This window comes from Corylus avellana, chromosome ca4 (assembly GCF_901000735.1).
Source record: "Corylus avellana chromosome ca4, CavTom2PMs-1.0".
In the NCBI taxonomy this organism is placed as follows: Eukaryota; Viridiplantae; Streptophyta; class Magnoliopsida; order Fagales; family Betulaceae; genus Corylus; species Corylus avellana.
The window spans coordinates 32945256-32969541 of record NC_081544.1 but is presented as its reverse complement, the minus strand read 5'-3'; the positions used below and the strand labels follow the sequence as shown (position 1 = coordinate 32969541).

At 38.3% G+C, this 24286-nt stretch overlaps 5 protein-coding genes across 6 annotated transcripts; 2 read left to right on the top strand and 3 right to left on the bottom strand.

Annotated features, from left to right (window-relative positions):
- The first annotated feature begins 327 nt into the window (after nucleotides 1-327).
- Nucleotides 328-2554, top strand: LOC132177628 (pentatricopeptide repeat-containing protein At1g59720, chloroplastic/mitochondrial-like). Its single transcript, XM_059590026.1, has one exon. The coding sequence runs from the start codon at nucleotides 520-522 to the stop codon at nucleotides 2362-2364; it is 1845 nt and encodes a 614-aa protein (XP_059446009.1). The 5' UTR covers nucleotides 328-519; the 3' UTR covers nucleotides 2365-2554.
- A 745-nt stretch (nucleotides 2555-3299) lies between these two features.
- LOC132177626 (uncharacterized) lies at nucleotides 3300-9181 on the bottom strand. Its single transcript, XM_059590025.1, has 4 exons — nucleotides 8322-9181; nucleotides 4651-5259; nucleotides 4280-4568; nucleotides 3300-3721 (listed from the first exon to the last, which is right to left on the bottom strand). Exons 1-4 carry the CDS (start codon nucleotides 8907-8909, stop codon nucleotides 3687-3689), a joined length of 1521 nt encoding a protein of 506 aa, XP_059446008.1. The 5' UTR covers nucleotides 8910-9181; the 3' UTR covers nucleotides 3300-3686.
- A 3038-nt stretch (nucleotides 9182-12219) lies between these two features.
- On the top strand, nucleotides 12220-14953 carry LOC132177013 (LEAF RUST 10 DISEASE-RESISTANCE LOCUS RECEPTOR-LIKE PROTEIN KINASE-like 1.5). Its single transcript, XM_059589207.1, has one exon. It carries the CDS (start codon nucleotides 12605-12607, stop codon nucleotides 14546-14548), a length of 1944 nt encoding a protein of 647 aa, XP_059445190.1. The 5' UTR covers nucleotides 12220-12604; the 3' UTR covers nucleotides 14549-14953.
- Nucleotides 14954-15095: 142 nt separating this feature from the next.
- Nucleotides 15096-20230, bottom strand: LOC132177014 (uncharacterized). 2 transcript variants are annotated; one of them, XM_059589208.1, is made up of 14 exons: nucleotides 19783-20230; nucleotides 19513-19665; nucleotides 19330-19428; nucleotides 19004-19105; nucleotides 18676-18819; nucleotides 18109-18203; nucleotides 17887-18016; nucleotides 17685-17789; nucleotides 16655-16761; nucleotides 16520-16571; nucleotides 15982-16071; nucleotides 15775-15859; nucleotides 15619-15683; nucleotides 15096-15524 (listed from the first exon to the last, which is right to left on the bottom strand). In XM_059589208.1, exons 1-14 carry the CDS (start codon nucleotides 19870-19872, stop codon nucleotides 15438-15440), a joined length of 1404 nt encoding a protein of 467 aa, XP_059445191.1. In that variant the 5' UTR covers nucleotides 19873-20230; the 3' UTR covers nucleotides 15096-15437. The 2 variants fall into 2 exon arrangements, with proteins under 2 accessions (XP_059445191.1, XP_059445192.1); XM_059589209.1 differs by having other exon boundaries at nucleotides 19513-19696; nucleotides 19783-19870.
- A 2017-nt stretch (nucleotides 20231-22247) lies between these two features.
- Nucleotides 22248-24057, bottom strand: LOC132177747 (glutathione S-transferase U17-like). The gene is made up of 2 exons (XM_059590190.1): nucleotides 23665-24057; nucleotides 22248-22787 (listed from the first exon to the last, which is right to left on the bottom strand). Exons 1-2 carry the CDS (start codon nucleotides 23980-23982, stop codon nucleotides 22410-22412), a joined length of 696 nt encoding a protein of 231 aa, XP_059446173.1. The 5' UTR covers nucleotides 23983-24057; the 3' UTR covers nucleotides 22248-22409.
- Between the last annotated feature and the right edge of the window lie 229 nt (nucleotides 24058-24286).

Sequence of the window (24286 nt, the reverse complement as noted above, 5' to 3'; positions counted from 1 at the left end):
ACAAAAAAAATACTTAAAACAAATCATGCCAACGATAAAAAAATAAGTGTAAAAAAGTGGAACAAGTGAAAGTATTTGGATCTGATAGGTCCATATATTTGAATGCTGTTAATTTCGACTTTCAACCATATATTTTGAACTAAGTATTAATGTAAAAAATCCCATAAATCCAAAAACACTTTAAAAAAAAAAAAAAAATACCTACAATTTTTGAATTAATCATTGATAAATAAAATAAATAATAAACAATTGTAAAATAAAAAATAATACATATGACATTACTCAACCAACGATGGATCAGATAGGGGGATAGGAAGGAGGCGATGGTACAGTAGATTGGATATGAAAAATGAGCAATGTTCAATGATGACCACAAAAAAAGAAAACTTCCCAAGTGTGATCCCATAACGGCTCCAATACGTTATTCCGTTGGCTAAGCCCTGAGAATGAGAGTTGAATGAAAGTCGGGTCTTTGGTTTGGTCAATCTCTGGTACGATAGTGAGCCTGTGAATGTGGCGATGGTTCTCACGATCACACGAAGCCCACCTCCTCACATTCCCTCCACGTTCACAATCAACAACAACAGAAATGGCTACTCAGCTAACCATCACAGCCACAGCCGTCTTCTCCTCTTGTTGAATGAGTGTACGGACATGTCTCAGCTCAAACAAATCCATGCTCACACGCTCCGTGCTACCACGACCCACAATCCACACGCCCTTTTTCTCTATAGCCGAATTCTACACTTCTCGTCTCTGGCTGACATCGACTACGCCTGCCGGGTTTTCGATCAAATAGAGAACCCCAATTCGTTCGTCTGGAACACTCTCATAAGGGCTTATGCACGAAGCTCTGAGCGCAAGGAGGAGGCCATACTGCTATATTATAGAATGTTGGAAGAAGGAATTGTGATGCCAGATAAGCATACGTATCCGTTTGTTTTGAAAGCGTGCGCGTATTTGTTTGCGCTGTTTGAAGGGCGGCAGGTGCATGCCCAGCTTTTGAAACTTGGGTATGAGTCGGATGTGTATATTAATAACAGTCTGATTCATTTATATGGTACTTGTGGGTGTCTGGATTTAGCACAGAAAATATTTGAAACTATGCCTGAAAGGAGCGTGGTTTCATGGAATGCCATAATTGATGCCTGTGTTCGGCTAGGAGAGTTTGATACTGCATTGAAACTGTTTGGTGAGATGCAGAACATGTTTGAGCCTGATGGGTATACGATGCAGAGTGTTATTAGGGCTTGTGCTGGTCTGGGTGCTGTGTCTTTGGGGATGTGGGCTCATGCTTGTTTGTTGAGAAACTGTCGTGCTGAAATGGTTGGTGATGTTTTGGTGAACAATTGCTTGGTGGATATGTACTGCAAATGTGGGTCATGGGAAATCGCTCAGCAAGTCTTTGAGAGGATGCCTAAACGCGATGTAAATTCGTGGAATTCAATGATTATGGGGTTAGCGATGCATGGGAAGGCTAAGGCAGCATTGCAGTATTTTGACCGTATGGTTAGAACAGAGAGGTTTGTGCCTGATTCGATCACGTTTGTTGGTGTCTTGGGCGCATGTAACCACGGAGGCCTTGTAAGCGAGGGCCGTCAGTATTTTGATATGATGATTACCGAGTACAAGATAGAACCCCAATTACAGCACTATGGATGCCTTGTAGATCTTCTTGCTCGTGCTGGGCTCATTGATGAAGCTCTGAAGTTGGTGTCAGATATGCCCATTAAGCCTGATGTTGTAATTTGGAGGAGTCTTCTTGATGCTTGCTGCAAGAAGAATGCAGGTGTAGAGCTTAGTGAAGAAATGGCCTCACAAATCCTTGAATCAGAAGGAGATGATAGTAGTGGTGTTTATGTGCTTTTGTCCAGAGTGTATGCATCGGCTCGCCGGTGGGATGATGTTGGTTTGATTAGGAAATTGATGACCGATAAGGGTGTAACGAAAGAGCCTGGTTGTAGTTCAATAGAGATAGATGGTACTTCTCACGAGTTTCTTGCTGGGGACACATCTCATCCTCAAACCAAAGAAATATATCAGGTTTTGGATGTGATTAAAGAAAGACTAGAATCAGTAGGGCATGTACCTGACGTTTCTCAAGCGCCATTGATTGATGAGCTCATTGGTGAAAAACAACATGCTCTAAGGCTGCACAGTGAGAGACTTGCCATTGCTTTCGGGCTCTTAAGCTTGAAACCAGGCATGCCTATACGTATATTTAAGAATCTTCGGGTGTGTGATGACTGCCACAAGGTCACCAAATTAATCTCTAGAATCTATAACGTGGAGATTATTGTGAGAGATCGTGCTCGGTTTCATCATTTTAAAGATGGCAGCTGTTCTTGCATGGATTATTGGTGATGGTATTTTAAGGTTAGAGAATTTGGAGAGCTTTGTTTTTAGTGAGAGTAGAGTAAAATACATCCTGGCTTGATGATGCACATGTTCTCCTGTGATATTATATTGTTTGTCGGTCGACATGTTCGTTTATATGGTGCAATGAACTCAAATGCATTATATAATTGAAAGCTTCAAATTTTTGTTTAAAAGAGAATTGACAGCCTTAATTGTTCATTTTAGAACAGATCTTGTATCAGAATTACAACCTTATAGTATGTTAAGAGTAATGCTACTCTTTACCCTTATTTTATACCGATTGAATTTTATTTTATTTTTATTTTTAATAATTGACATAGAAAACTACTTAAAAACATTTCATTAGCGAGCGTAAAACAAACGTTAATTCGTTAATTCAATTCTCATAAAGTAATACTACTCTTCGCGCCGTGTATTACACTACTTTCTTTTTATTTTTTTCTTTTTTAAAAGAAGTAGAAGAACAGCATTATTAGCCATTCTCATTTCTAAGTATTTGGTGGCTTCCCCAGTTCCCCCTCCCCCACATGTCTAGCCTCCTTCAATGCCGCCGCAAGTTAAGCTATTTTGTATGACTATTCTGTATGCTATGATTCTATGAGGGGCCCCTTGCATGTCCAAATTATTGCTAAAAACATGCCTTAAATTGTGGCAGTTTCCCAGAGCTTATGAATTCATAATGTCCCCGCGTAATATTATCATCATCCTTCGGGATTTCACAATCACTGTCACTGTCACTTTATGACCCAATCCTTGCTCACACATGAAGCAAGATAATGAGAAACTACCATGTGGGGGGGGAGTCCTTTCAAGTTTCAACCACCAGATGCAAGACACGGAGAGACGGATAGATTTTCTCTTTACATAGACGCGTCTTCACCATGATCACAAAATTCATTCCAATCTCATCTTCAGATCAATAATTCAATTGGACAAAACTCTAAATAATTTGTGCCAAAATAACACATGCCAAGAAGAACAAAAGGCCTTTGTCTCAAACTATAAATTTGTAAATACCAGATTTTACTGCCAAGGAATATCTAAAGCAGAGAAGCGTGAAGAAAGTATACAACATAATCTTTGATGGCGTTTCTAGTGCTCTTATGTGACTCTCCATCACAGCAAACGCCCACAAGTGCTTCTAGTTCTCTCACATCAATTGTATACACCCGGCAAAAACACAGCAGGTGAGACGGGCAACCTGTTCTGATTGCTTTGGGGTGGCATGTGAACAGGCCTGAACCAGAATGTACAGAACACTCGTGCATATATTCTCAACAAAACTGTAATAGTCCACGCGATTCTTGTTATAATAAACCTTGTTTTGCAAACTCCTCTGCCACTGATGCACCAAAAAAAAAAGGAAGAGAATGTAAGGCAAAAAAATGGAAATGGGGCAATGAAAAACTTGAAAAAAGAAGAAAAGAACAGAGTGATTTTTGTATAAAGTTAAAAATGATCTAAACTGCTGACAATTAGCCTTTTTACCTATTGTGTCTACAATATACTCAAATTCATCTCCTCACCTGATATGTTAAGGCAAGTAAATAGAGATGAAATAACCTTATACCTATTTAGCTCCACAAAGCATGGGGTTGTTGAACTTTTATGCTTCATTTGGTTGATAATTAAGAAGATATAGGGAATCAGATCAGATCATTTGTAATCATACAACTAGCACACCCTCAACCCAATAATATTGCAAAACTTGAACCTTTTACTCTGCCTTCCCAACAGCCAAACAGGACACAAATATGTAGACTATGATGCTGAACAGATCCAGCAACCTATCTAGCATTCTGAGTTTAATACAAGCTAATAGGGTAATCTAATATATTTACCAAGTAAAAATTGATTTAGAGTTGAGGAAAGACCGAACGAAATCAAGGTAAAAACTCACCTTCTGAAGAAGAAAGAACCAGAACGACATGCATAATCGTATTTGGAGGGAGCTGCAAGCGAAGGGGATAAAGCTTTCCATTCAAGGGACTGCGAGTACACACAATGACACCATCCAACCCTGTCTCTTCCTTCAATTTACGAGTCAATTCATCAACCCCATTCCCCTTGAAAGTAAAAGAATACCCCTCCACAGTGTCATCGTCCACATCACCATTCTCCTCAGCTACATGGTAGTATATAGTCCTCCCATCCACCTTGGGTGGCGAACTCACATTAGAGTCGGTCGACTGCAGAATCATACACACAAAATTAACAATTTTTATTTCCCCAAATAAAAAAGTTGCACGCTTTATTGTGAAAATCTCAAACCTGTTGTCTCGAAAATTTCTCGGATATGATGGAAACCAAAGAAGGCGAGCTCGGACGGAAATCCAAAGAATCCGAATAAGAAAGCGTTTGTGGAGCCGGAGGTTTATCACCCGGAGACTGGACGTGAATGTCAAGGATATCAATATGCCAGAGAATCCAATCCTGAGTGGCGGTCCGGTGAGGAATATCGTGGGTCACCGAGTTCCGCCAAGGCGGCAATCCGCCATTTCCCCTCAAGAAGTTGCCGTAGCGGGTCTTGAGCTTGACATTGTTCCCGTCTCTGACGGGCTCCCACTCGAGCGAGGAGTCAAGCCTCTGGGGCCGCGACTGGGTCACCTTCCGACCGGTCATGCCGAGCAGGAAGGGGTGGTTGGAGGCGGTGAGATATCTGTTGTAGCAGCTCTTGAGGCGGATGATGGAGTCGGAGTTGGGCACGAACTCCACGGTCCAGCGCGCGTTCTTGGAGGATCCGTTCCGATCTTGAGTCACCGACTCCTCGTCCTCCTCGGCCAGCAGGTACTTATCGTGGCGGCTACGCAGTCGCACCGTCTTGGCGTTGCGGAAGAGTTCCATGGCGGACCGGAACTTGTTGGAATTGAACTGCGAAAACTAAAACGAAAGAAACGACAAGTGTCAAACAGTAAGTTTCAAAACTTCTAGCAAGGAAGAGAAAACTGGTTCAACGTATCGACTATGTGCTTGTCCCTTGCAATTTATACAAAGAAAACAGTTAACGCTGCTTTCAATTTATTTTTACTACGTTAAGGTTTCGTGTCGTGGCTGGCGCTGAAAAGTTCCTCCTCACCGCCAGCCAGTCAGCCAAGATGGCACACGTTCCGTGTCCGTGTGAACCATGGTTCGTTACTTTTGACTTGGCAGCGTCCACCCTCCAGCGAGGGTCCAGTCAAAATGGAATCCACTTCGTTTTATAATACTTTTTTTTAAAAAAAAAAACGATATACCCAAAATTATTTATACTTTTCACCTTTTAAAATAAAAAACAATTATCAAGTGGAGGCTTCTTTTTTTTTTTCTTTTTTTTTTTAAAGATATATATCATTTTTTGTTCATTTTTATATTTTTTCAGATAAATATTGGAAACCCAAGAAGTATATCAGCAGAGATAAGCCTACGGCTTGATTTGTCCATCTCAAGTACTGGGGCAATGTCATTTTCCTTATAAATGCAACTGATGTTGAACGTTTTTGAGATAATAATAAATAAGATGAAAATGGTTCAATATTAATTAATATTATTTGAGAAGCCAATTAGGCAATTACAAATGGGTAGGGAAACACCGTGATAAATATACCAATTTATGGTCACAGAATAAAATAGCAACAGAAATTATGCAACGCAACTCTCAATTGACCTTATGACTAACTTTAAAATGAAGGTTAAACCCTTGAAAGATAATATGTGTAATTTTTAAACATATATGTAAAAATCTCATGTATTTTACTTTTTATGCACATAAATTTAAGGGAAAACTACATTTTGCCTCCATGAACTATAACGCATTTTCACTTTGGCCTATAAACTATTAACTTGACACCCGATACCATGAACTACCATTTTGCAGTCAAAGGCCCCTTCCGTCAGTCAAAGGCGTTAACTCAGTCGGTCAAAGTGACAATGCACTATAGTTCATGGGAGCAAAATAACAATATGTTATAGTTCATGAAAATAAAGTGACAATGAATTGTAATTCATGGGGCAAAGTGAATGGTAAATCGTCTAAGTTAACGCATTTGACTGACGGAATGGGCCTTTGACTGACAGAATGAGAGTTTTGAGCACAAAATGGTAATTCATAGGGTCGGTATCACAATTGGTAATTCATGAGGGAAAAGTACAAAGACGTTGTAGTTCATGGGAGCAAAATGTAGTTTCCCCTAAATTTAATAACTCATACCTAAGTTGAAACCACTAAAAGTATATATTTTTCATATAGTTGATAATATTCTGATCCTATTGGACTTCCATAAGTTGTAAAGTGGAGACAGCATTCATTATATACAGGAAAAAAAAACATTGAAGACAAAAGGAGAATTCACTTGTACTTCGGCTTTGGTTTCCTTGTATATGGGACAATAACAAGCTCGCTACAACTTAGACAATTAAATTGACACGAACTCTTGGATTATGAAATTTGTATATGCATTTTTAATAGAATTAGCTGAAAATGTAACATGTCTTTCAAGCATATGATTATGAAATACATGTAAACACATCTCCTACACTAAAGACATGTCAATTAGAATAAATTGATTGAAATAATTAATTCTAATCCAATTTTTTATGTTTTTAAAAGAAAGTATCCACGAGATAAATGGGAAGTAGAGACCGATTAAATCACCACTCTAGAAAGTGGAAGGAGAAGTGCAAGATTGACCAACCAATGTGCTGGTGCTTTTCTTTTCTTTTTTTAAGTGGTGCAAGTTTCGTGCTACCTTTGTGCAGTGCGGTATGGTTGGTAGACGTCCATCTATGAACAACATACCGGATTTTGTTATTACTTTATTGTTTTTTTTTATATATGGATTTTAGTGGGCGTGTGAACGCGTTCCTTCCAATTCATATCATTAAATTGCTTCACCCGTTTGGTAGTTAGACGTGTCCACTAGATGGGGCCTACCAGCATTTCAGTCTTATCCTATGAGGCATAGACTTTAACTATTGTTGTTTTGTTTTTTTGTTTTAAAGAAAGACTTTAATCAACTATTGTATTAAGCTAGTGTGTATGGCCCTCACCTCAATTATTGATTTTAACGCTTTAGCACCTTAAAATTACATTTTATAGAATTAATAATATATAAGTTACACGTTATGTAAAGACTTTTTTGGTTTTTTCCTTTCTTCTTGTATATCATTAAAAGAATAAGACATTTTACTCTCTAAACTATTCATCCATTTATATTTTTAAGTAAAATATTAAAGTGACCCTTTACACTCAAAACTTTCAAATTATTATAATTCGACCATTCTAATTTTTATTTTTTTTTCTTCTCAAAATGCTTTCATCCCAAGTTAAAAAATAAAAGTAAATAAAAATTAAAGGGTGGCCGGCCACCCCGGTTGGGCATAGGGTGGCTTCGACCACCCTAGACCGATCACCCTTTAATTTTTTAATTTTTTTTTTTGAACTTGGGATGGGGCATTTTGAAAAAAAAATAAAAAATCAAAATGATCGAATTGCAATAATTTAGAAGTTTAGGATAAAATGTCATTTTTTAAACATTGATATTAAAAATGCAAATAAGTGAATAGTTTAAAAAATAAAGTGTATTTTTCTCTTAAAGGAATGTTACACGAGAAAGATAATTTAACAATTTGATCCGTGACTAAGTGCCACGTACTTAATTGTATGGAATATATCATTTTTATTAACAAATTTTGGTAGCATTTGATGGTAGTATTATTTATGGTCGTAGCACTAGCTAGCACGAACATATATTCTGAATTGTAAACTAATTTTTGGATTCCAACCATCGCCATGCACCAAGAATGATTTCTCTAGGCTCTATTTTAATAAATAAATAAATACTAGAGTATATATATATAATATTTTAAGAAAATATTTAAGGGACTAACTATATTTTACTCATGGATGTTTAAAAATAAATGAAACTCAAACAACTAATTAACCGAGATTAATAAACATGTTTTACCTGCTTCAAAGACAATCTGGGTGACTTCGTCGATATAACCGACATGGGCGACGCCGGCTCCGAATCGAAGGCCTCGTCGGACAAAGAAGACAAACTTGAAACAGACGACAAGAAATCCTTAACTGAACCGGTCTCGGAGACATCCACAGCCTCCACATCCCACAGAATCCAATTCTGCGTCGACGTGACGTGGGGGTCGTCTTGCGTGACGGAGTTCCTCCACGGCGGCGTCCCTCCGTTGGCGCGGAGATACTTACTGCACCAGGTCTTCAGCTTCAGCTGGAACCCATCAACTATCGGCTCCCACTCGTACTTCAAGTCGTAGACCGTTTCCGGCTCGGTCTGGAGCACCTTGTTCCCGGTCATGCCCAGAAGAAACGACTCGTCCGTGGCGGTCAGGTACGTGCCATGGCAGCTTCTCAAGCGTATAACGTGGCTTTTCCTTTCGACCAACTCAACGAACCATATAGCCCTGCGCGACGAGCCGTTGCGGCTCTGGCGGACCTTCTTTCTGTCGTCGTCGGCAACTAGGTACTTCTCCAGGTGGCTTCGGAGTTTCACGGCCTTGGTTTTCTGGAAAACCTCCATTTCCAAGCTCAAAAACCAGTACTTAGCCTACTCTTTGCTGGGTGTATATATATATATATGAGAAAGGGGTTAAACTCTAATAATTGGATTTAATATTTACCCTTATAATTAAGGTAAAGGTTTATTGTGTATGGGCTTGCTTGTTGGTATTGGGATTTTCAGTAAAGTATTCTTCTCAATTTGTTTCTTAGCAAACAAGATTAAGAAATCTCCGTAGAGGACTTGGGACGCTGACCAGGAAACTTCTAGGCTGCCCAATTTTATACGGCATAACACAAAGAAAATAGGAACAGAGAATTGTGGTACGCGTGGAAGACCATGGGCCAATTTAATTTGTTGGGTGTACGGAGGTTTCGTCTTTAAAATCTAGAAGCTGGGGAGTGGGGGATATGTTGGGTACTTCGTGGCACAGTGATCGGACCGTGGGGGGCGGCCAAGCAGTCGTACGTGGCAGCGTTGAACGGTTCAAATTATGGCCAACTCGTTTTTATTTTGATTTTTACGAAATTTCCTTTTTCATTCCCTAATTAAAGTGATCCATTTCTGCGAAGTTACTTCTATCTTCATCCCCCCTCCCCCCACCAAAAAAAAAAGAACGTGGAATTTTCTTTTGACCTCAAGAAGTGCATATTGTCAAAACTCAAAAGTGGACCCCTTTATGACTTTATTATTATTCTTTTTTTTTTAAGAACATTCATTCATTTATTCAAAATAAAATAAAACGAGGTCTAAAAACATTAAATGGATACAAGCTTAATTGAAAAATTCAATTTAAACAGAGAACTAGTACCTTAGTGAACGGGAGGAAAACTAAAAAAAGGTGAAAGTCTCTTGCGACTGCAGCTGATGAAGATTGCGGCACACTATGATAAATAGAACCATATGGAGTAAGAAAACCTTTATAAACTTAAATCTATATTAGTTTCCAAAGAAACCGTAAAGATTAAGTAGAAAAGGAACAAAGAAAAAATGGATTCCTTCATAGACACAGAATTTAAAGCCTAACCAGTTCAGGTTATTTTAAAAAACTTAATCTAAACATATCACTAGCACCTCAATAAATTTGAAGGAGACCAGAAAGGTGGAAAAAAGATTTCCTACACATACACAGATTGTTACGGAAGTAACTTAGTGATAAAGTAGACATTATATTAGAGTAGACTTATACTTAATATGAATTAGATTTCATTTAAGATTAGTAGACTTGTATTTAATAAGAACTAGATTTCATTTAAGATTAGTTTTGTTATCAGTACTTTTAGATTATAGGTAAACATGCGTCTATTTGTATTTCAATTATCTAGTTATTTATTTTAGAGTTAATATTGCATTAGTTATCTTTGTAGAGTTTATCTTCAAGTAAGTGTAGGAGTTCTACTCCAAGTCTAAGTTAACGTAATGTTCCTATTTAAAGGATAATATTTTAATAAAAATTAAATGAGAATTAATCTCAAATCTTGAGTTTGAAAATGAATTTTAGGTTTCTTCAAAATCTAAAAAGTATAAGTTCCATCATAACCTAAATTCTATCCTCATTACATATTCACGTAACACATATTTTGAAATCTAACCGGTTCAGATAATATAGAAAGCAATGACACAACAATCGAACATAAAAGAAATACATGATAAAAAGCATAAGAAAATCAAGTCAAAAAAATCAGCAACACCATAAGCGAAGGTGGTGGAGATGCGGAGGCTCGTGCGTTCCACGTGTCGGCACATGAGATCTATAAAATTTTCGGGAAAAAAAAAATATATATATATTTTAATCCAACGTCACAACAGTGTTAAAAGCAAATAAAAAATATAATAATAGGTTAGCATCTTTAATTGAATAAAGCTTTTTTCATTATTTTACAAAATTATAAATAGTCTACACAAAACCAGGGATTTCCTCACTTACCTAACTTGAATGATTGCATGCAGGGGGAACTACAATGGAGCTTGGGGCAGTAGCTTCTCCAAGTTCTAATTGGTCCCATAAAAATAAATAAAAAAAATATATAAAAATTATTTTTAAATTAGCTTTTTACCTCTCTACTTTTATTTATTTTTAGTTTTGTCCCAAAAACCTAAAATTTTAGTTTTGACGCTATTCACATTTATAATAAATAGGCCTCATCTTGTACCTATCAAATTATTAATCACAACATATATTTTCTATTATTTTTGTTTATTTCACATTGGTCGAGCAAAAAGACAGAGAAAGAGATAGTGACCATTCTGGCAAGGAACAATAAAAGAAGACTTGTCGTGGACCGTCTGCATTCTGAATGTAATTAATGGTGACAAATATAGCATGCCCCACGGGGTACCGTATTAACTTGGTCTTCACCATTTGAAAAGATGCAATCGACGACCCTAATTATTTTCCTTTTCTTCTTGGTCATGCGTCCATACACAGGATTCACATTCTTTGAGAAAATTTCTATGAATCCACATACATGATCAAGTAGGTGAGAATTTTGTTTAGAGAGTGAGCCTCATATTAATTATATTGTATTTATTATCTAAATTATTAACAATTTAAGTAGAAAAATTTAAATTATATAATTCTTGCAATTACATGTGTGTGTATATATATATATAAAATTTAGGTAGGTAATTGCAAGAATTTTCAATTAATAGTGGGCCTTCACAATCAATCTGGGCCAATCAGGAGTCCTTGCTGTAGGCTTTAGTCGAGATCAAAGCAAGCACCTGTCCATTACGGGTTTTGGAATGATCAGGCATTCTAAACCTATGATCTCACTAATTGGAGGATCCCAATCCCCATAAGAAAAAAATAAAAAAATAAAAAGCTCTAGATGTCCCTAATGTATGACTTTTTACCAAATTACTCCTTCAAATTTTATCAATTTAACTCCCTAAGTCTATAAATCTTATCAAATAGATAATTCCATCCACTTTCTTTTTTTATTTTATTTTTGTTATTTTTATTTTTTATTGATGTGCCATCTTATTTATTGAATTTGTGGGGTACACTATTAACTTATATAAAATCTACATAAGCCTACAAATCTAATGATTGATTGTAAAGAAATATGAGTCAAATATAAAAAATTTATTGACTCTTATTATTTTTTTTAACAAAAAAAATATGGGGTAGCCGAACTACCCCAAATTCGACAAGGGATGATTCGACCACTATAAGGCCAATTTGAGGGTGGTGTATCCACCCAATATTATGGGAACCACAACATTGGTGTTGAAGTATACTCTCTCAACACCTTTAGATATTTTTTTTGAAAAAAAGACTTCCATAGAAATAAAAATTGACAAATCACTGAAAGGAGGACCCCAAAGGTGAGCATTCAGTCACGTACCCCCCCTTGCAAAAGAATGAAAGTGAGTTGAATTCCAAAAGTTAAAATGCATTATAAAAATGCTTAGAGGGAAAAAGGCATTAATGAAGGGCCGGGTCTCCAAGCTTGGCAGGCGGCCAACTCTTTTCTTAGGTGTTTTTGTCTTCACTCCACCTCACTTCACGTGACACTCCGCCCCTTCACTCTCCACGAGACCATTCTCTCTCTCTCTTCTCCTTGGGTGTCCCACTCACTCACACTCACTCACTCTCACCCTGCCACTCCAGGAACTAGTGTTCGCAAATTCAGGTGGCTCAGATTCAGATCCCTCCCCACCCGATTGATGACTTCTACAACCACACTCCCTCATAATACTCATCCTCCTCCATGCCTCCGCCACCACATTCCGCCACACTCGCCTTCTTCTTTCTGATAGTACTGTACCCGCTGTTTGCAACTTCAGCAGCAGAAGCAGCTCAAAGATGCTCTTCACAGCCAGAGACCATCAGATCTCCATGCCCACCATTCACATCCTCCCCTTCCTTCCCCTTCTCATCCTCACCCGGCTGTGGCCACCCTTCCTTTCAAGTCAAATGCTCTACTCCGCACTCCATCATCTCCATCAACGACCTCTCTTTCTCTCTCGTTAACTTCGACCCCAACTCCTCCACTCTCACCCTCTCCCCGCATCCGTTTACCGCAACCGCAACCGCAACAACTGGCAACTGTTCGTCGCCTCACTTCGCCTCCATTCCTAGTCGATCTATCAATCTCTCAGGCTCGGCGTTCCGAGTCTCCGACGCTTCTTGTTCTCGCCTCTCCCTTCTTCGACCCTGTTCCCCGCCTACTCTCCCAAACTGCAGTCATTGCCCTTGGGAATGCAAGCTCATCAAGAACCCAGTTCAGCTGCTCCATGGCTGTGGTTCCCCTTCCACACAGCATCCCATCCCAGAGCAGGGCTGCCAACCCGACGTTTTGGGTTTCCTCGACAACTTTCTGATCAGATTCGGTTTTGAAGTTGAGTGGGACGAAGCTCAAGACACTTACTTTTCGAGCTGCAAAGCTTGCGAGGCCAAGAATGGAGTCTGTGGCTTCAATTCCTCCGACCCAGAAAAGCAATTCATATGCTTTCGTCACTCCCAGAGCCGCTACTTCCCTCCATGGCTTCATCAAGGCAGCCCAAAACGACTTGGTATTTTGTGCTTAATATTCGCGTTGACATGTTTTCTCCTGGTTGCTGCAGTGATTCTCCGGTCTAGGCGGTTGAAACCATCGGCTATAGAGGAAGACCCAAACACTCTTTTCCTCCACCGCCACCGCTCAGCTAGTCTCCTCCCGCCTGTCTTCACCTACGAAGAGCTCGAGTCGTCCACAAACCGATTTGACCCGAAGCGCAAAATTGGCGATGGTGGGTTCGGGTCAGTGTACCTCGGTCAGCTCTACGACGGGCGAATCGTCGCCATCAAGTACCTCCACAAGCACCACCGCCACGCAGCCGCCGGACGAGCCTTCTCCACCAAGTCATTTTGCAACGAAATCTTGATCCTGTCCTCCATTGATCACCCAAATCTCGTGAAGCTCCACGGCTATTGCAGCGATCCGAGAGGGCTTCTTCTGGTTTACGACTACGTCCCTAATGGTACACTTGCAGACCACCTTCACGGCCCAAAGAGCTTGCACCGGAAAGGGACTTTGACTTGGCATGTGAGACTCGACATAGCTCTTCAAACCGCCATGGCTATGGAGTACTTGCACTTCTCAGTTGTCCCGCCGATAGTTCACAGAGACATCACTTCGTCAAATATTTTCGTGGAAAGAGATATGAGAATCAAAGTCGGGGACTTTGGGTTGTCCAGGCTGCTCGTTTTCTCCGACACGTCGTCGTCTAACTCTTCTTCATCTGGGTGTGTCTGGACCGGGCCTCAGGGCACACCCGGTTACTTGGACCCGGACTATCACCGGTCGTTCCGGTTGACGGAGAAGAGCGACGTGTACAGCTTGGGTGTGGTGTTGTTGGAGCTCATAACTGGGTCGAAGGCAGTGGATCAGAGCCGAGACAAGAGAGAGATGGCCCTGGCTGATCTGGTGGTGTCCAAGATCCACACGGGCTTGCTCCACCAGGTGCTCGACCCGGTTCTTGCGCTCGATGCCGAGGCCATGGACGGCGTTCACGCGGTGGCGGAGCTGGCTTTTCGGTGCGTGGCGGCTGACAAGGACGACCGCCCCGATGCCAAGGAGGTGGTCGAGGATCTCAAGGTGATTCGGAGCCGTACACGTGGGGTCATCCGAGCCTCGAACTCGAATGCCGGGGATGACGTGGCAAAGGCTTGATTTTAGATTTGATCGTGATGTGATAGTAGGGCCGTGGGGGTCAGTTGCACATGTGTGGGTTTGACTGCGTTGGATTACTCTTTTCAGAGGGAAGGTTTTTTTTGAAAAAAGAAAAAAGAAAGAAAAAAAAAGAAGAATGTGAATAGAATAGATGTGTCGGCTTATCTCCACTCCATAGCTTCCTAATTTTCAATTGAGTCATGAAGAAAGAAAACCATCGATCGAGCTTCCAAGTAGCTACTCATCAGAACTACTTTCTTGACTTTAAACCTATGGTTCAGTGCACATGTGCAACAACGTGTGTCGGTGATAGTTACATTTGTTCTTAGCATTAACATGCTATTATTGGGTTTGAATTTATGTACATAAGCTTTTTGACTTAAGGATGTCTCTTTTAATATGTTATATTAAACATTAGCGAACTTTTTGATAAACCTTCTACGCCCGTTCATCTCCCAACTAACATTATTTGATTATACACTATCTGATCAAGATTTAAGCACAAAATCCCTCCAACCAATTTGAATAGTCAAAAGAAGATAGAAAAGAAGATGAATATGGGGATATCACTTGACTTTCCTTTCCTTTTTCCACTTTCCTCTCATTTTTCCCTTCCATGTACACCAGCAGCTAAAATAAGGGGTGAAGGAAAATGAAACAAGTTTTAGAGTGCTTACAATATGTAATTATTCGGGTCACATAAAGCATGAAGCAAGTGTACAATCGAGATATTAGTGCATTTCTATTTGCCATATTTACATACAAGTAACACAATGAGCACCACTGATATGGCTTGCAAGGCATCGCAGGATATTTGTGAGATCAACCACTCAAATCTGTTGTAAGATGAGAAAATGTCTCATCTGGTTGTGACTTGTGACCATACCAGCTATTTGAAATATGCAGTCTCCAAAGCCCTGGCCCTCTCCCCTGCAGTTGCAGCTTCTTTTCTTCCTGTAAGGTTATAGCCTCTCTCCTGAAGAAAAGATGGAAAAATTTATACAAAAACTTCCTAAATCTCTTACAAAGAACTACTGAGCAAGGAGCTCTGATGAAAGGCGGAGTTATACCAGAAGGCGCCACAAGAAAGGAACACCTTCCCGCTTGCTGATCCGCTTCTCGATTATGTCAATTGCTAGAACGACAAAAAAAAGGAAAGAAAAATAGTTATGACAAAACCAAAACTATGGTGAAGTTTAATGGCTAGAAGGCAATTGAAGTCTTACCCTTCTCAGCTTGTCCAGTATTCAGCAACATACTGTACCAGACTTCATTGAATACATCAAGTTGTTCATCAGACGCCCCGATCATCTAATGTAAAGGTAAAATTCATATCTTTTTAAAAATCCAATATGTGAAAAGAAAAAAAAAAAGAAAAAAAAGCAGGGATTTTGGAGCACACAGTGACCCGGATTAGTACTAGATGATCATACCTTGCAGTTACTGGCATCAAACTCTGGACCAAGCAACTCCAATGCCTTTTTGTCATTTCCACTACCGTACTCATACAGGGCTTCTGCAAGCTGTGAAACAAATAAGAAACGCGATTAAAATTTCAAAAGAAAGTCCACCTTTAATTTGTTTTTATTTTTTAGGGGCTTTATTAAATACAAGTTCCAATTCAGAGATATTATAAGGTTTTACACCATAAAAAATAAAGTGTGCGCACACGACACACACATATATATATTAATCACGATTTCCTGTTCTCTTCTTGATGATAGCCATAAAGTTGAAGTTACCAGAAAATGTTATTATTATTATTTTGGAGAGTTAATTCCCTACATGTGTGTGATAAGGGAAGTTCTAATTGCTCCAAGCCCGTCTCTCCATGGATAAAGTTTGGTAGAGCTATATGATGTGACCAATACACTAGTATAGGCAGCTTATGAAGAGACAATAGAGAAGTGCACATGATAGATTAAGATAAAAGTCATTGATATGGCAAAGGAAGCAGCAATCAGAACAAACCAGCATTCCTCTCTGCATCCGTTGTTGCTTCTTCTTGCTCATCTTAGAAAATCTACAAGATAACAGAATTTCAATAAACTAATTGCTGGATTGCATTTAAAAGGTGATGATGAGAGGGGAGAAGATCCTTCAAACCTCGATTTCAATCCCTTTAGTAACTCCTCAGCTTTATACATGTCTCCAGTACTAGCCAAGACCCATACTATCAAGGAATCAAGGTGCCACTCTATATACCAGTTTGCCTGAACATTTTGGTGCGCACATTCAGATATTGCATAATAATTAAATTATGTTCATAATAATGATATCTACCATGGCACGTACAGATGCCATTTTGAGGATAACTATCAAGCAAACATGAAGCACGCCACCCTAGGAAATTAAAAACAGATACATGTGTTCCAATTTAAGTTCATATTAACCTTGCCTACATTATAGTTTTGGTAGTCTTTCAAGTGATATATTAGTACTTTCACAAAAGTGTGTGTTATCTATGTGAAGAGATGGTACATCAGATTTCATATTCTTTGGTCCATATAACAAGGGCAATTTTATAACAAGATGAACTGCAATGCAGGTTGGGGATTTGAACAACATGAAAGAGACTTATTGCTCACCAAGTCTGATAAAGAAAAGAATTGTTCTGTTACACTTTGCCAACTATACTTGCAATGGAGAAATTAAGCACTATAATCAACAAAAGCCGCATAGAAGTTGAGAAATCATCCACACTTTAATCTCTACACTAACTTTTTTGTTTGAGACTTCCATTTCATTTTGATGCTTGCAATTACACACTGTTGTTCTACAAATGCCAACAGTCACAAGATATGATTATGATCTACTTTGAAAATTACCACACATGATACAAATGCATGCTTGATTTTTCAGTTCCTATTAAGGGGCTGTTTTGGAAGCCAATAATTGGCCAGCCTATTACAATCTAAATATGTAAGATTATGTTCCATAAACATGTGATGCCTTAAAAAACCCATAGAATATTTTCTGATAGCTTAATATAAAATAGGTATAAATATATAGTTAAACATGTTAAGAATCAATTTCCTAGCCTATCCTATCCACTAGTATTATATAACTCCAATGCTCCTTCATTACATAATTAGATGTACAATTTTTATTGCAAGGGTGATATATTGTAGCTCACTTGATCTGTTACGCAACGAGCTACGATCTTGAGACGGTCCCCAAAGGCATCAATTTCACCCCGTACGTACAGCCGCAGTAATAAACCAAGAGCATTTAAATACACCTAAATGCTGAAGAAGTTAGGACTTAGGACTCGTAACATTTGTTAAAAAAAAAAAAACGGAGAAAGTGTTTAGTTTAAGTTACATGAAACAATATACCTCCGGATACACAGCATCACTTTTTTCCAACTCCTTCCAAATACAATGGTCATATACTTCTAAGACTCTTTGAATTGGAGAATTACCTTCCAAGTAACAAAGAGCTACATGCCACCAATTATGTGTCAGCCTGGAGATTTGAGATTTTTAGGACATCAAAAACCGCAAGAAAGAGATTACAATTCATGGCTAAGTATTATTTAGAAGAATTGATAAGCATACATAAACGATGAGCAAGAACTCCAAGAAGATGAGCATCCTTCCATGAACTCTACTGCTTCTTTAAAGTGGCACTCATACTGTAGAACATGGCACAACTGCATAACAAATTTGATGTTAATGGAAACCAATAAGAGGCTGGAAATTAATTAAATCCTTCTCATTGCAACAATTAGCTGACAGTAATACGAACAACCAATCTACCAATTTTGAATTATACATTTTTTTTTTAATGAATCCAATATTGAATTATACTCTGGCCAGGTCCATAATCAAAACTTAAAATCCACGCTACAATTTCTATCTTTTCCCAATTTATCATAACTTTTCCATTATCAGAAATTGCAAAGCATAATTTCCAAAATTAGAGAGCTTTGGTACGAGTATAGAACCACAATCCTTATATACGAAAACCGAGAAGCTGCATGTTCTATTAATATATATTGAATAATGGGAGAACCAACAATTAGGTTGAAGTAAAAAGCTTGAGCAAAAAATATGTTTAAGCATAAGCAGGAGTCAGGAGGTAAAAGTGTGTCTTTTAAATCAACCTAAAAATAGATGACTCACAGCATGTTGTGCCCAACAGTCTTGCTTGTTGATCTCAAATCCCTTTTTGGCAGCTTCTTCAGCATCTGCCATTCGGTCAAGCTCCAGCAAGGGAAAAGCAAGCAGGCCATATATGTACTTCTCATCTTGATTTTTTGGTAGAACCTGTTGAATTTACAAATCGTGAGATAACTGATGTTCAGAACCTTAAGTAACATGAATTGCAATTACATCAAATGTCAAGTCCTATAACATTATACATTGCTGACCTTGCACTATATGCATGTGCAAAAAGATCTAATAGAAATGCTCCTTCCAACAATTTCAGGAAATAATAATAAAATGGCACCTGTTGAACAAGATCCAAGGACAGATCAGGTCGACCCATGTAAAAGCATAACACTTGGGCCCTCTTCAGAGATACCAGATCTCTAGGGAAATCTTTTAAGAGCTGCAGAAGTTGGAGAAATTACATTAAACAAGAGGGAACCTAAATCAAATCAGCATTGGAGATTGGAGCTTCTATCAATTAGTTTACCAACAATTATTTCTGTTAATGCATTTAAAATGTGTCCATTTCAAGTGATATTCGTTAAGAAGCCATTAGATGAGTTAAATAGAGCACTAAACAAGGAAAGTTACGTCTCAATAACAAGTACAGAGGGTCTCACACACCTTAGAATGTAACTCCAGAGCGACATCGTCGTCTCTGTCTTCAGATATATAATAATTGACGGCATCAAAAACTGCTTTCTCGTGCTTAGTGGCTTGCTCCTGTGCGTAATTACGAAATTTCTTTCAGAACCAAAAAGAGAAAAAGGACAAAGGTACATTTCTGACCATAACACAGATACTTACGAGGCGTGACTTAGCGGCTTGGAGATGGGAAGGAGCGCGGGAAGGATCAGAGGAGCAGAGAAAATGAGCAGCCAAAATGTTGGCCAACACACAGTCCTTATCATGTGCCGGCGCTTCCAGAATCACAGACCTCTCTCTCCCATGACAAAGCACCTTTAACACCATTCATCAGTGTCCAAAAACACTAACCCATTTCAAAATTTTAGACTTAGAATCATAAACCAACAAAAAAATTTATAAAGAAGCCGAGTATGAGGCAAAAGAGAGAACCTGGTGATAGAACTTATTGATGGCAGATATACAAGAATCCGAATTGGTCCTGACCTCGTACCCCCACCTATCCAGTTTCACTCCTTCCATCTCTCTCTCTCTAATCGGTGTCCTAGATTGTGTAAAAGAAGGGTGCAGACCGCAGAGGAGAACACCCAGATGAAAGAAAGGTGTTTCTTAGGCAGAAGTGTTTCGTGGACTCCAAGGGGAACTGGGTTTCATAGTTCGTAGGAAATTTGGATTTTTGTTGCCAAAAATGACCGCTTCATTCATTCATGAGGCTTTTGTCAGGTAGATCGCATATATGAAAGCGCAGCGCCGTTAGTTGTCGCGGTCTGCTTGGCTTTGGCCCTTTGGGTATGTCTAGATAGCATCGCGGTCGCGGTCGCGCTTGCTATCCAAAATCAGATTCTGCTGCGTCTTACTATTATGCGTTCAGGATAGGGGGCATCGCATTATTGCGGTTCTAGTGGTCAGAGCACCTTCCTCGTCATTTTGTTTAAGTTTTGGGAACCAATTTTTTTTTTTTTTTTTTTTTTTTTTCTTCATATTCAAATACATTCCACAATAGCTTTCTCTTTTAGTTTTATGTAACATTTTTTACATAAAAAAGTATGAGAAAAAATATAATATCATTTTATGATTATAATAAACCATGTGAATGAACCAATACATTGGGTTCAACTGTTACAATTCTAATGCATAGGAAAGTCGCTGTAAGTAAGTTTTTGTGATTTTTTTGAGATTTTTCCTATGTGTAGGAAAGTGGGAAGCAGCTTCCTCATCATTTTCCTTACATTTAAGGATTCAAACTACTTTTTACTTTCTTATGTCAAAATACACCCAATAACTTTCCTTAATCATTCTCTATATCATTAAAATATTTGTTTTTTAAAAGTATATTATATATATGAGAGGAGAGAGGAGAGAGAAATGTATTTTTTTTTAAAAAAATTAATAATCATAAGGATCGCAATAGTAGAACCCTATACTTTGGGTTTTACTGTAGCGATCCTCATGGTTGAAACTCATTTAGGGAGTCTGCTGTGTGACGTTTTTTTTATGATTTTTTGGACATATTCCCTACACATAGGGAACAGACTCCCTTATAGGGAGTTTGCTGAGAATGCTCTAAGAACACTAGCAGCAGACTCTCTATAACTCATTCCCTTCCCTATGTTTATAAAAAATCTAAAAAAAAATAGCATCCACATTAGAAGCCCTAAATATAACCAACATCAAATGACATCTACAGTATTTTTCAATGCATTATTAAATTATAAAAAATTGATTCTCTCTCCTTCATATGTCCTAACAATTCTCTCTCCTCTCTCATTGGTTGCAATGATAATATATATATATATATAGAGAGAGAGAGAGAGAGAGAGAGAGAATAAGGAAATTTATTGTGAAGTGTTTTTTTATAGGGTATCAAAAAGTAGTTTTATTCCCTAAATTGAGAAAAAATAGCTGGGAAGCTGCTGCTAGTGCTCACTTTTTGAGACAAGTTCTTCTCCATTTCAGTTTAAAAGGTAAATGAAATGAAATGGAGTAATCTAATCAAACAGAACTTTGTAAGAAGAAAATCGAAGGCCTAAAAATTGCCATGTTATCGAAGTTAGCAAGTAAGTTAACCGGAGAGAAGCCATGTTGTCGGGTTATTTGAAAATTTTAAAGAGAAATGCTAGAATTTTTTTTTTAAAAAATTATATATTTTGCCCATAAAAGTCCATAGGACAAGATAGCACATCATTTTTTTTTGTGAAGGGAAAAAGACAAGGAAAATGCTAAAGGCAAAACTATTTTACCAAACTTTGGGCCAACTTTTGCTTTATTTTTTAATTAAAAAAAATATTAAAAAAATTTGAAGCAATAATTTTTATTTTGGTATTTTAAAAAAAATAAAAACTATATTTTGCTTCAGAAACTTTTTCCTTATTTTTTAATTTTAAGAACAACAAGATTAAAAATTAAACAAGTTTTTGAAGCAATAATTTTTATTTTGGCCCTTCTTTTATTTGGTATTTTTTTTTTAAATAAAAAAATTGTATTTTTCTACATAATAATGACCAATTTTTTAAATTAAAAAATAAGAAAAAAGTTGGCCTCAAGTTGGCCCTAAGTTGGGGCTGTACTATTCAGACAAAACAAAAAGAAGATGATGTGGCATCTTGCCACATGAACTTTTATTAGTTTATGGGTAAAATATAGAATTTTTGTTAGATTATAGCATATCTCAATTTTAAATGATGTGATAATGAAAACAATATATACACGGTATAAAATATAGTTTAAGCAATAAAATAATTTTTTTCTATTTCACTTCAAATCGACTTCGTCCCTTACTATTTAGATTGCGACTCATTATTTAACAGTTTACAAAATACTATCTGCATTGAGGTCTTTGTGATTGCTTCAATTCATGTGTTCATCTAAAATGCACCGTCTAAATTGAGTCACATATATATTTAAGTTCACACTTGATTATTCATAGGATGCCAAATGTATGGGGCAGTGCAGTCACCCACATAAACAAAAAGGCCATTCCTATCAAAAGGAACAACAAAGAGGCCATCAACTACTAGTGTGATCAACACCAAACTAAGTTGTTCATAGAACTAAACTTATTACTTAGGAGGATGAGCTCCTCTCATTCTGGCCACAATAACCTTAGAAAACTCCACAAGCTTCTCGGTCTCTGGCATAACACCTTTAACAGCAGCATCGGCACAAAACGTGTCAGCCCATTTCAGCAGCCCAGGAGTGTTGGCCTCGTGGAGCAGCTTCAGCCCGCTTATCTTCTCTGTGGCCCTCAGCCAGCCCAACATGCACCCAAAAGCAATATCGAGGAGCCCAATTCGATCACCACCAAAGAAAGCCTTCCCTTTGCTACACTTCCCGAAGGCCTCCTCCAACAGGGCAAGCCCTTCAGCCAATTGATCCAGCACTGCCTTCCTGGCTTCCTCTCCTTGGGTAGTCAGAAGGCCTCTCATAGTCGGAAATAACTGCATCCAAAAAGATATGCCAAACAGCTTAATTCAATTCGACTACGTCTCTTATCAAACCAATTCACATTTGTCTCTAAGTGGTAGTTCAATCGGTTAAAGACCTCGTTTTATAAAGTGGAGATTGCTAATTTGAATTTTCCCGTGTCCTCCTCTTATGTGAACATGTCAAGAAAAAAAAGAAAAAAAAAAAAACAATTCACCTTTATTTAAACCTGAATTCCACAAAATGAGATGTAATTGACATATTTGGCCACTTACGGAAGATCTAAGACCTATCAAAGGACAACTAGATGAGTTCCCAAACCCCTTTTCACTGGGTTTGACTTTAGTTAGAACTGCATCAACAGGAATTAAGAACCTGTCATATAACATGAGATAAGTAACATGTGTTTTAATTCTAACTCGTCTTATAACATGACACAAGAAAGTTCAAGTTTTTCACTTCTCACTCACCATTGATCTTGTATATTTATTTACAAGAAATGCTAGATATTATAATTTTATTAAACATTCATCGAACAAGGTTTCCTAACTAACTCCTGAATTAATTATTGTGAAGTAAAATAAAAATCCCTCAGTATGTTAGTCCTCAAGGAAGGTTTTGTTCTATATTTAATGTTTGGCAATTATAGGAATTTGGGTGCCCAACCAACGGACCAACCAAAAGGAAAGACAAAACACCAAACCACACCGTAAAAATCAAATCAAAGGTTCTTTTGATTCTTTTAACGATCGTTTCGAAATGATCAAGGGCGTGTTCGGTTGTTATCTTTCGCAATTCAAATAACTACACCTTATTATATTTTAACAACATTAGATCTAGCTAATTCACAGATATATCACCATCATAAAAATTAACGGAGGAAATCAGTACCTTGTCGTCAACATAGGCAGCCCAGAAGCGTTGAATAGCACGATCGTAAGGATCAGAAGGGAGGATGGAGGGAGCGGAGGTCCAGACCTCGTCAATGTATTGAACGATGATGAGGGACTCGCAGATGGGTTTGTCGGCGTGGATGAGAACGGGGATTTTCTTGTAGACGGGGTTGGATTGGAGAAGAAGCGGGCTCTTGGGCTCAAGCGTCTCTAAAACAAACTCATACTCAACAGCTTTGATGTTAAGGGCGATCCGAGCCCTCATCACAAATGGGCTCGGCCATGCCCCCAGAAGCTTCACTTCACTTTTCGCCATGATCACTACTTAATTCTCTCTTCCAAAGATGATCTGCCTCTCAGCGTTTGCGTGGGTGAGGGGGGTGTGAACGAATCAATCTTAAATAGTCAATTAATGAAATAAATGCCGAGGAAATGTAGTGTGAACACTGAACATTCATTCAAAGGGTAGTTGGTAGACTTTTTAATACGTTTTGATCTTTCTTGGAAGGAGACCGTTGGTTCTCTTGAATTCATAGAGTTAAAAAGCAATGGAGCACAGTAGACTGCTGACTTTTCCCTTGTCACACGCACGATGCCTTCATCTTCGGGACTCGCTCACA